Source organism: Ambystoma mexicanum, chromosome 10, assembly GCF_040938575.1.
Source record: "Ambystoma mexicanum isolate Mex_15411 chromosome 10, UKY_AmexF1_1, whole genome shotgun sequence".
NCBI lineage: Eukaryota > Metazoa > Chordata > Amphibia > Caudata > Ambystomatidae > Ambystoma > Ambystoma mexicanum.
Genome location: NC_090932.1, coordinates 1,676,354,192 through 1,676,367,350, shown reverse-complemented (window position 1 = coordinate 1,676,367,350; position 13,159 = coordinate 1,676,354,192). Strand labels below are relative to the sequence as shown.

General features: G+C 46.5%; 1 protein-coding gene across 1 annotated transcript in view; it reads left to right on the top strand.

Moving 5' to 3' along the window:
* PIWIL1 (piwi like RNA-mediated gene silencing 1) overlaps positions 1–13,159 on the top strand; it is a 1,334,367-nt gene that overhangs the window by 49,274 nt on the left and 1,271,934 nt on the right. The window contains exon 2 of the mRNA XM_069620111.1: positions 8,936–9,036. Coding sequence (XP_069476212.1) covers positions 8,965–9,036 — 72 coding nt within the window. The 5' untranslated portion in view covers positions 8,936–8,964. The remainder of the gene's footprint in view (positions 1–8,935; positions 9,037–13,159) is intronic.

Below are 13,159 nucleotides of genomic sequence, written 5' to 3'. Positions count from 1 at the left end.
GGAACTCAATCTGCTGGCAGACAAACTCAGCAGAGATTTCCCCCTGCCCGAAGAGTACGAATGGCGACTGCACGAAGACATCGTCTTCACACAATGGGGATTCCCAGAAATAGACCTATTTGCAACCCTGGAGAACTCACAATGCCTAAGTTACGTCTCCAGGTACCCCCAGAACCAATCCAAGGGGAACGGTCTGTCGATGCAATGGTCAGGGAAATTTGTTTACGCTTTTCCCCCCCCGACTCCCCTTCTCAACAAGGTGGTGCACAAGATGCACCAGGAACAAGTGACCATGATACTGGTGGCCCCAATGTGGGCCCGACAGCCATGGTTCGCTCACTTGATGGAGATGTCTCTATCTCCCCCAATGAAACTCCCCTGCCCGTACAACATGCTGTCACAAGACAAGGGCAGGACCCTGCACCCATGCCCCCAGAACATGAACTTAGCAGCTTGGCTCCTGAGATCATAGAATTCGGACATCTACAGCTCCCGCAGAGATGCATGGACATCCTCAGCGAAGCCAGAAAACCTAACACTCGCCATTGCTATTCTAGCAAGTGGAAGAGATTTGTCATCTGGTGCAGAGGGAAAAGCATCAACCCGATTGACTGCTCTCCCACACATATTGTTCTATACCTGACCCACTTATTGGATTCAGGTCTAGTGTTCAATTCCATTAAAGTCCACCTAGCGGCACTTTCTGCATACACCACTTCCCAACTCAAGGTGTCGTGGTGGAAGATCCCTGTTATAAAGGCCTTCATGGAAGGAGTAAAGAGAATACACCCCCCGATAGCTGACCCAGCTCCCGGATGGGTCCTTAACGTGGTACTTACCAGACTCGTGGGCTCACCATTCGAACCCATGCACAAAGCATCTCTTAAAGACCTCACTCTGAAGACTGCTTTTTTAATAGCTATCACCTCCATCAGGAGAGTAAGTGAACTACAGGCTCTTTCTGTTCTAGACCCCTTCGTTACAGTTCAGAGATAAGGTGGTTCTACGCACACACCCAAGGTTTGCTCCGAAATTCATCTCGAAATTCCACGTAAACCAGTCTATAGAACTGCCAACGTTCTTTCAAAATCCTTCCAACTTGGGAGAAAAAACTCTGCACACACTAGATGTGCGCAGAGCGGTCATGTTCTACATGGAAAGAACCAGACCACTGAGGAAGACTAATCAGTTCTTCGTCTCGGTGGCAGCAGGAAGAGAAGGGGATGCAGTTTCAAAGTCCACTATTTCTAGATGGATTGTTCAATGCATCACTCTCTGCTATACTCTTGCTAAGAGAGAACTGCCCTTTAGGCCAAGAGCACACTCTACTCTAGGCACGGGGGCGTCCCTAGCATTCATTGCAAATGTTCCCCTTGAGTCCATCTGCAAAGCGGCTACCTGGAGTTCTGTGCACACCTTTACAAAACACTACTGTCTAGATGCACACTCGAGATCTGACTCCCAGGTGGGACAGGCAGTATTAAGGCATCTTTTCTCTACTGTTCCTTCTCATAACCCACCGCCAACTCCGGGTACTGCTCGCTAGTCTATGCACAGCATGTGATTCTAAGCAGATTAACAAACATCAGAAGACAATGCATTACTTACCGTAAAAGCATTTCTGATGGTTGTATCTGCTTGGATTCACATGCGCCCACCCTTCCTCCCCGCTCGGATGGAAGGAACATAGACTTCCTTTTATATCTCTCTTTTCTGTACTCACTCACGTCTAGAAGGCTCCCTCAGGGCAGAAAAATACAAACGGAGGGACCTCGACGCGTGAGGGATTGTGGGTACAACGCACGTCACTATAGGGATAGTATTTCAGACACGCCTTGTCGACGTCCCTTTTCGACTACGAAAAACAAAATGCAATACTCCGCAGTGACCACTGGATGTCGGACCTATGCACAGCATGTGAATCTAAGCAGATACAACCATTACGGTAAGTAATGCATTGTCATATATCAGTGAAAAAACTTTGTTAAAGGGACGTTATGGTTAAGTTGCGCTACTAAAAACCTATGAAATGCAGTGAAAAACTTTGTTAAAGGGACGTTATGGTTCAAAGTAAAACCGAAAAACCCCTGATATTCGGCAGTTACGGTAAGATAAGCAACCATAACTCGCGCCACCGTGCACTGCTAACACCCAGGACATCAAAGATGACATCACAAATGTCATTGATGACATCACATGTCTGGCTCTCCCTTTTTTCCCTTTACTGACATATCTAGGCCACATAGTTTTCTTCCGTAACAGTCAGGAAGTAAAAATCGAAAAAGTACTATATTTGTAGACTTGGGGTCAAGTCACATCATATGAAACATATGCATAGCGGAAGACACAGGCTTGAAAGAGAGCAATCCTTTCTGTGCATGAAGATAATCATTAGGGTTATTGGCACTTTCTCATTGTTTTATTTTTATTACTCTACCTTCCCTGTATATGATCATATTTGTATACATTATACTCACTCTCCTTTCCTTTGGGTGCAGTCACATCATGTGATACATACATATGGTAAGTAGCAGCTTTGAAACAGCAATAGTTTCTCTGCATAAAGACAATCAGTTAGGTTATAAACTCTTTCTGCTACTACTTCTGCTTTTTTGTTTACTTCACTGTCCCTGTATATAGTCATATTTGTATGTGTTGTTGTCTTTGTGTTTTGTCTGTAGTAATTCTGTATTAAGTGGGTTTTATTATCTACTTATTACATGTTTCACAGTATGCAAAACTCTAATAAGAAAGCAGTTATCATTTCACTATTCAACATGGCAAGATTATGAATATGGCACTTTCTTGTATGCTGCACACACTGCCTATGTTTCTGCATGAGTAGCTTAGTATACTGGATAGAACTTCATAATAGAATGCTATTTATATCAATGCATTGCTTAATGCACTAATTAGCTCATATTTATCCCAATGATCCATGACAGTTTTTGGTCAGCATTATAAGAATCCCTCGTACAGAGTTTTTATGAAAAGTAAATGCACATGTGATGTCATCTTTGATGTCCTGGGTGTTAGTGTTAGCAGTGCACTGTGGCGCGAGTTATGGTTGCTTATCTTACCCTAACTGCCGAATTTCAGGGGTTTTTTGGTTTGGGGTCTCGTAGCACAAGTGGATCAGGAGCAGGGAAGACCTAGTAAGGCTCCTAGAACCCACCCCTGATGAAACAACTAGCCCGCAAACATAGTGTGGGGGCTTCAAAAAACTCAAGTGGATCATGTGTGTAATAAGTGCCAAATTCATCTTGAAAGAGTGGACCAAGAGGCTAAAACGCCTCCATCCATGGAAAAGTACAAAACACATGACCCAAAAAATCAAAATGGCTCTAAGAACACATCCCGCGGAGGATCAAGTGAAAGGCTTCACAACGCGGGGTTTTTGTTCTATCAAGAAAGACGGATCAAGAGCCATAACTTCAGCGAAAATCACCCTGTGAGCAAGAGAGGGCGCAAGTGCTAAACCCGGTCAGGTTGGACATCAATAAATGGCACACAAGCGCACACCTCCCCACCTCACATGGAAAGGACAAGAGAAAGTAGGATGAACCTGCTTCAAAGACAAACAATTATGAACATGTCACAGCTCGCACGCTGTGGCCAAACAATTGTTACAAGCTTTCATATGAATGGCGGCGGGGAACAGCCTCGAGCGGCCCCTAATTGGGATTAGGGCCCCCTGCTCACCTGTTCCCTCTGTCCCCAAAATATTGTATTGTTATTCCTTATGTGATGTTATGGCTGGTTTTTCTTTCGCACCATGGCTGGTACTAAAATAAAGCTTGTGGCCAAAGTTTTTTCCACCTCACATCCTGGTCGTCAGTCTCCTCATTCGTGCAACTGTCATTTCTCTATTGCCTGTCCTGTCACACTTGTCATCCATCCATGTCACTCGCATGCCACTCCCCAGCACAAAAACACTTCCAGGCTTATGTATTTCTCGCCCTAACTGCATCGGAGGCCCTCTGGGAGCCATCTTTACTGATGATGTGCCTAGCCATATGCCCCCTTTCATTTTTTTTAAAAAAAAACATTGTTTATTAAACTTTTTTCCTGAGGAACATATAACAAAAATCTGAAAATTTTTAGTAGTAGATTGTTCCCTTAACCTGCCACCCCGCTCCCCCGCCCACTCCCTTGCCAACTTTAAGCAACACAGGATATTAGCATTTGTTAAATTGACATTAGTTACAGCTTTGAAGTCGGCAATCCGACCGTACAAATTGTGTCGTCTTGGACTCGTTATTCCCTCTGCATTCTGATGGGGAGGTCGGGCCCTCCTGCCTGACCTCCGGCTTTTACTCCTGGCTCGCTGCCTGAGTGGCAAAGTGGCCCATGTAGCTATGTACAATACCATTTTATGGGTCACTATCGCCCCAGTGTTGAATTGGCATTCCCCATCCCGTTGAGTTTGAGGGTCCAGTCTGCTTTAGAGGTAATCGCTGGGCTCTTCCACTTATGTGCTATTGCCACCCGGGGTGCTCACTGCGTCGCCTCACAAATTCGTGGGAGCCTACTTTCGTCCCTGCATCCTTCTGTGTACCCCAGTAACATTTGTAATGGGTCAGGGGAAAAGACTATGCCCACCACCTCCATCCAGCTTTGGATTTCCGACCAGTACACCTGGATTCTTGGACATGACCACCGCATGTGATATGTTGTGCCTTGCTCTCCACACTCCCTGGAACAAAGGGGGCAACATATTTTGGACAATTTCTGAGGGGGTAAGTGCCAGCCATGCATCATTTTGAAGTTGCGCTCCATTGTTCCCGTAAACGGGCTCTGTGAAACAAAATTCGGTAGACCTCGTCCCATGTTTCTGCAGTTATTTCCCTCCTGGTCCGTTTCCCACACCTTCTTGAAGTTTTGTCACCCATCCAGATTTGCCGTAATCAGTACTCTATACAGTTTGGATAAGATTCCCCTCATGGTAGTGGACTCACAGAACTTGTTCAAAGGGGGTCAATGGACGTGCTAATTTGTGACAGACTGTCAGGTCTGTACAGATGCCCTTCAGCCTTAGATACTCGAACACTGTCCCCTCCTGCTCCCCCAGCTCATCCCTCAGCATTTCTGTTTTTCACTGTCCCTCTTGGTATAGTTGTCCCGCCCTCTCCAAGCCAATGTCTGACCACCTTTGTGCATTTTTAAATCCTCTTTTACCCAGCTCTATTGGTGGGCCCCATAGGGAACTCGAGGGGGAGGGCTAGGAGGATAGTTTCGCCCATTATCCTTCCACAGTGTGCATATTACCCCTAGCACCGTGTGCCTCCTAAGGATTGCTGGAACTGATTTGATCGGAGCCCACAGCAGGTCCCTAATCTTACCATGGGGGGGGTGAGGGGAATACATGTCCTGCAGGTAGGACCAGAATGTGTCCATCTCGTCCCTTGTGTGTTGTAATAGAATGCGCTGTTGGCCGGTCTTGTAGTATAGATAGAAATCCGGCAGGGCAAAGCCTCCAATGTCTCTGGGGAGAGTAAGTGTGATTCTTTTCATTCTGGGTCTTTTTCCCTGCCAAATTTTACGAAGGTGTTTTGTAAAAAGCTTTGAGAGCGCTGTGAAAATATAGAATAGTCGCGTGTGGACCGTCATTTTGATTGTGGTCATCCTGCCGTACCAGGAGAGGGTCAGAGGCACTCAGCAGGAAAGGTCCGCTCCCAGTTTAGTAAGAGCTGGGGTAAAGTTGGCGTCCACCAGTCGGTTTAAGTCGCTGGGGATGCATATGCCCAGATATATTTCCTTATCATCCAGCCAGCCTCATCCTCCTCATAGGTATTCCTTTTCCTCTCCTTCCCCCAGAAGCTCACTGTCTCCGGAGCTCTGGTTCTCGCTAGGCTGGACTACGGCAACAGCCTCTTTCTAAATCGGCCTACCTCTACTCTCCGCTCACTGCAACTCATCCAAAACAGGGCTGAGGGACTTGTCTTTGGCCTCAAGCCCAGGGATTGTATCGCTTCAGGACTGAAATCTCTGCACTGGCTCCCAGTGGCGGTGAGGATTAAGTTCAAAACCCTCTGCATTGTCCACAAGGCCGTCTTGGGCCTGGGACCTCAATACCTTCAACTCTCTCTTCCTTCTCGAGATCTTCGCTCATCCGCCTCCAACTCCCTCCGGGTTAGTCGCTTCTCCAAGCAGCGAGTTGGTGGTAGATTTTTCTTCTGCTGGGGCCTCACTCTGGAACAGCCTCCGTGAAACTTGAGGAGAACCTTCTCCGGTTCCGGAAGCCCCTCAAGACCTTCCTCTTTGCTTCTGCTTTCTCTCCTCTCCCCTGCTGATCGCCTGACTGCATCTGAAACTGCACTGGTTTATGTGGCTACCATCTGATCTCGCCCCCCCCGCCCCCCCCCGGCAGTTGCACACCTGCACTGTCCTCCTGCCAACCCTTTCACTCTGGGACTGTTTCTGTACCTACTAGTATTTGACACCTGATGTCTGCACTTGCTACCAGCTGGCTGCAATTTTATTGTCTTTATTTTACTGTTATCCTATGTATTGCACTGCCCCCTCCCCTGCGTGATCTCAATGTCACTTGGCCTAGTAGAATTGTTGTCGGTCTTCCCTCTGTTTCCACTCCCTTCACTCGTCGCGCCTTGAAACACTTGTCTATAGGCGCGTTATAAATGCCATAACATATATCACATCATGGTGTTTCCTGTGCTATCCCTTGAGTACGGGCTGGCTGTTGCAACAGAATGCTGGAATTTGTCTTGTTCATTTCTTTTCACATTTAATTTTATGTTGCAGGAGAACATAGCTTTACAACCTAAAGCACTTTGTCGTTTGAAAGAGTCAAAGAACAAGTAACCATAGCCATTAAGAAAGAACATTCTAACAACGCCCCCTGCCCCCGGTACTGTATGTTAAGGTCACTTATATAGCGCTGGAGAGGCAAGTAACCAATATCTAAACAACAAGTAAGTCAATCAACCACAGTAGCTAAAATAGACATGTTTTTAACATTTTCCTAAAGGAATTTTCCAAAAGGTCCAATGGTTTGGTATCTGTTCAGTGGGGAGGTCATGCCACAGCTGAGCTGCAGCAATGGGAAAAGCCTACACACACACACACACACACACACACACACACACACACACACACACACACACACACACACACACACACACACACACACACACACACACACACACACACACACACACACACACACACACACACACACACACACACACACACACACACACACACACACACACACACACACACACACACACACACACACACACACACACACACACACACACACACACACACACACACACACACACACACACACACACACACACACACACACACACACACACACACACACACACACACACACACACACACACACACACACACACACACACACACACACACACACACACACACACACACACACACACACACACACACACACACACACACACACACACACACACACACACACACACACACACACACACACATCCCTCCCTCCCCCCTCCCCCAGCAGCGGGGCTAGTGCACATAGTAAGCCAGCTGTAGTTGAACGCACGGAACATTTAGTAAGTTAGTGCACAAACTTGGTGCAGAGATACTCTGCTCCCTGATCGTGCAGAGCCTGATGAATGATACATAATGCTTTAAAACGTATATGCTTGGCCACTGGAAGCCAGTGGAGGGAGCACAAAACTCACATGGACGCAACCCCTGTGCTTGCCACTGGGAAGAGGTCCCCCCCCCCACCCCCCGGCATTTGGGGTATGGCATGTAAAACCTTTTTACAAGTGGGTCCTGTGTTAAGTAATTACTTCCCCATGTGATCTACCCGCCTTTGTTTGACCTCTGTTAAACTGCACACTCCTACCAACATCAGTTTAAATGAAAGAAAGGCAACTGTTTTCAGAGCCGGGTACTTGAAAGGTAGAGAACAAGCTTTCCTTGCCTCGTACACCTTAGTGAATCATTCTGCTTAAGCTCTTAAAACCCACTTCTCATATCATTCTGGTTAAGCGCTTAAAACCCACTTCTCATATTAAGCTTTTGCAAGGCAAGTATTTGTGACTTAATGGTGTTACTTTGGATGCGGGGCTAGCGGTTGACAAAATGGAAGCAGGTTGGAGTAAACTAGTATGTATTTGTGGCATCTATCAAATAACATAAGAAATCCTATTGGGTCAGAATTAGCCAGGTAATTTATACAATGCGTCGTGGAAAATCTCAGCTGACGAGCTAGAACACAACCCAAGAGCTCATTCTACAATGGCTATAGGAGCAACTGTTTCTTCAGAAACTTTCTTTAAAAGACCAGTGCTCAGGTCATGTTTTCAAAACATGACTGTATTGATGAGCAATCTCTCGTGCTTTACTGGTAGGACAGGCAGCTATTTAATACATACAATCCACACTGCAAATCATGGCTGTAACATTATGCAAGCCTTTTCATCCACTACTGCAGTTAGATAAATCTGGGATCTTCAACCTGGGTCACTCTCTCTCTCTCTCCATTGACTAGGGTTGATGGGATTTTGCGTACCTATCATCTGGAAATGCAAAGCTTGCGGACCTCTTCAATAGAAGTAGGAATACCATTTTATAAATTTTTCATTTTTGTTAGTGGTTTTTAAATGTAATGATATGATGCATCTCATAATGGTGGGCAAAACGAAATCGGGAGATTTGTGGAAGGCATATGCAGGTAATTGAAATATCTAGTTGCTGATGCCCTCGTCAACACTTGGCGTCAGCGAGGCAAATTAAAATATTCACTTTATGGTGACCTTATGCGGAGTGTGTGAATTTGTAACTTGGAAAAAACAGCAAAAATATTGTTGCAGCTAAGTAAAGTGCCTAGCAGGGTAGTTGAGTGGTTAATCAATAAAACGCTAGATATTTTTCCTCTGAGTTGTAACACCAGTATTTAAATGTCTTTCAGAATTACAAGTTGCCTATTTTTGAAAGAAAATGACTGGTAGAGCTCGAGCCAGAGCAAGGGGCAGGTCCCGCGGTCTGGAGACCACTCCACAGCCAGGCCCTGTAAGTATTTGTTATCCAAATATTTGACTACAAAATACTGCTTTACTTTGAAAAAGCAAGTTACCTAGCTTGGAGGTTGCTTAAATGTAAAGTAGCCTTGTCACTGAACTCTAAGCTTAACATTTGCTACCATTCGAAGGTCATGTTTGGTATAATCTCATAGTTCGGACTATGATAAAACTAGTGTTTCTTCCTTTTTAATTGTTAGGAGTACAGTTTAATATAGATTTGCACCTGCATCAAATATGCTTTTTCATTCACAGATGGGCTTTTAATGTTAATGTGAGCTGACCACATTGCTTTGGCAATACCTGCACCTAAACAGACTTGTGCTGGAGAACCCTTTTGGAGGGACAAGGCCTCCCTAGTTCTAACATTTTTTTATGCGACTGAGGTTCAGGCTGGATGTCTGCCAGTGCAGCTCTTCATTATCCCTTTTAGTGAACACCACCCATGGGATGGATACCCATATCGCAACCATGGTGGGGTACACCCTTGCACCTCTTGCATGTTTGGGTACCTTTGCTGCCCACAGAGCAGGGTATTAGCTGGTGGAAGCTAAATGTTGACTTGGCAATGGCTCTGAGTGTCCTCCTTTTTTGGGACGCACAGGCCCTAACTTGGGAATCAATAGATTCCTGAAGAAAGGCAAGATGGCCACTGTAGATTCTGTTTCTATTGCCTTTTTACCTTGTTTCCCAAAGTCTTGAGAAGCCCTGATTCTGTTTCTTCCTGACTAGCTATTGGGTGGAAATAACATATATGGCTCTGGGGCTGCTGGGAGCTTTGCCTAGAGCTGTGTTGTTGCCCTGTATGAATGGAGTCTGTAGCCCACTCCCTCTGTGTTGTTGGTGTTTGGTGTGTGTGAAACAATGCCTGGTCCAGCCCCGACTGAACTGGAGTGAATGCCGTGTAGTGTTCTGAAAGGGGTTGGGTGCTTACTCCAGTCCACGTTCGTCCGTGTTAAGGATGTCTGGGTGGAGTGAATGGTCTGAATACCTGTGAGCCTGATTGCCTGCCTGCATACACTTTTTATTTTTTTTAATTTTTTTAAAATAATTCTGCCTGAGCCTGGCTAGGCCTGAGTGAATGATGAGCAAATGTGTGTTTCGAATGGATTGTGTCCTCCCACGTAGTGCTCATCTTATAATTCGTTACCTCCAGCTTCGCTGCTTCGGAAAAAAAAATTCTCGGCAGTGGGCGCTGTGCTCGAGGTCGTGGCGTCGATTGTCCCTCGACGGTCTCCGTACCGTGTCGATGTCATTGATGGTATAAGTAGCTCGAGCCGCGCCCGTTGCTCCAGTTCCAATTTTCCGATCGCTTTGCTATCGTGAACGGCGCGCTCCGAGATTTTCTTCGTGAAAATGTAGTCTTCTTCGACTCCTTCGACACCCAAGTCTTGGTTCAAGAAGTGTATCGATTGTGGATCGAAAATGTCGATCACGGATCCTCACCGAGTTTGTCTCTGGTGTCTCGGTTCTAGTCACCGAACCGACGACTGTGGTTCCTGCCAGTCCATGACCGGGAAGGCCCTTCGTGAGAGGTAAACTGTCGGTGGGGAGGGAAGCCTCTAAGAAGGCTGTGTCCAAAAAGCATAAGAAAGCGACCGATTTGAAAGAATCGGATCGACATAGGCACTCCAAGAGATCTCGATCTAGGAGTAGATCGAGACACTTCTTCCTCGTCCAAAAAAACTGAAGAGGAGACATAGATTTCCCTAATCGTCGACCGAAGAAATTCGATGTCCGACAAAATCTGATTCCCCCAGAAAATAGGAGGAATTCCGTAAAAATGATGGAGGTTTTCGAGAATGCGGCCCCGACCCCCTCGAACCTCGGAAGAGCCATTCCTCTAAGGTCGCTCTATTGGACGACAAAGAGGTCGAGAACTACCTTGGTAAAAGCCAGTAGTATCGAAGATACTCGAGTCGTCGAAGGCTCCTCGTGAGTCGAGCACATCTCCGGTGCCTCATAAAAAGCTCAGGTCATCTAAGGCTTCGACGGCTTCATCGACGCCATCGGCGTCGACTGCTTCAGCATCGAAGCCAAGAGCGTCTTCGACACCTGTATCGAAGTCTTCTTCAAAGTTCCCGTCGACAACCTCGAGGATTTTTCTATTCCTTCGAAGGAAATTGTTGAGGAAGAAAGGAGATTTACTCCGTTACCCAGAACAGACTTTTTTAAATATATGTCCTCAATTTATGAGGAATCTGGCTCGGAGGAAGACGAAGTCACTCCCTTTGGAGTTTCATATGGCACAAGACAAGTTCCTGAGGAACTCATTGATCAGGAATCTAGAATGAGAGACCTGAGTGATACTCTGCACTCTGCTAGTGGAATTGACACCTCCCCAGAGTTAGAATTTGCCAAACCTGACCCTGCAGAACATGCAGACTCGGGGTACAGAGGTCTTATGAACAGGGTAGTAGAATACATGGGTTGGGGTAACACTTCACCCGTGTTTGAACAGGACGACATGACAGATATAATTGTCAAAGGTCCCCAAAAAGACCCAGTTCTCCCCTTTCATAGGGCTCTTCAGAGAACAGTAGAAAAAAATTGGGAAAATCCTGATAGCTTTGCTGCTACAAATAGTAATATCCCAAAGAAATACAGACCAGCTGGTACGGATCCTGAATATTTAAACAGGCATCCGACTCCAGAAAGTCTGGTTATTCAGGCTGCATCCACAGCAAAACAAACTGCATATCCCACTATCCCTCTGGATAGAGAGGACAAGAAAGTTGATGCCTGGACCCGTAAAGTTTTCACTTCAGGTGGCATGGCCCTGAAATCAACAAATGTCACCTGTACCCTGGCCAGGTTTACCCATACCCTGTGGGACTGTATTTCGGCGGCGGCTGAGAATATTTTCCGGAAGGCGAGGAAAGGGAAGGCTTCCTGAATATAGTCAAAGCCGGAAAGGAGGCAATGGGGGAATGTCTCCAGTCTGGACTGGATACTGCTGATAGCATCAGCAGATCCATGGCTACAAGCACTGTGTTGCGCAGATTTGCGTGGTTGAGGAAGTCGGGGTTTGCACAGGATGTGCAATCCAGACTCCTTAACATGCCCATTGATGGCTCGAGGCTATTTGGCAGTAAGGCTGTCGAAAGCCTAGAAAAACTCCACACCTCGAAAGCGGCAGCTAAATCTCTTAGTGCCTCCATGCGCCAGCCTCAGAAAACCTATTTAGGAACATCTTACTGCAGAGGTCGTTCTTTTCGCTACTACTCCTCATTTGGTAGAGGAAGAGGACAGGCTTCTCAAGGAGGCAGAAAAAACTTCCCTCGTGGTGGACGAGGAAGAGGTGCGAAATCCACCTCCGGAGCAGCATCTTTGCCCTCAGCCACTCCTGCAGCCGCCTCCAAATCTCTCTGAGACCTTGCTCCACAAGACACCAGTGGGAGGCAGGATCTCAACATCTGAAGGATTGGCGAGGCATTACCTCAGATGTTTGGGCACTGGAAACAGTAGCTCAAGGTTACTGTCTCCCCTTTCTAAAAAGGCCTCAATCATCCACCGGGAGCCAACTCCGTAAAAATTCCAGACCCGCTCCTGTTGCAGGAAATTTTAACCCTGCTAGAGAAAGGTGCCATAGAACAGGTACATGTAGCGTAGAGGAACAGGGGTTGGTACTCCCCATACATTCTCATCCCAAAAAAGGATGGAGGATTGAGACCCATCTTGGACTTAAGAAACTTGAACAAGTTCCTCAGGAAGGACAAGTTCAAGATGGTGACCCTTTTTCAGATCCTTCAGGCTCTACAACTCCAAGACTGGTTGGTATCATTGGACCTTCAGGATGCTTACTTTCATGTGCCAATCCATCCAGGGCGCAGAAAGTACCTGAGGTTTGCGATTGGCAATTCTCATTATCAGTTTCGTGTTCTGCCATTCAGGTTGACCTCCGCCCGAGGGTTTTCACCAAACTGTTGGCGGTTGTGGCAGCAAGTCTCAGGAGAGGAGGTATTCACATATATCCCTACCTGGACGACTGGTTGGTCAGAGCAAGTTCTCCAGAACAAGCTCAGGAACATCTTTCGATCACCTGCCACTTCCTCCACAAACTGGGCTTCTCCCTCAATTTCAAGAAGTCTCACATGATACCAACCCAGAAAATT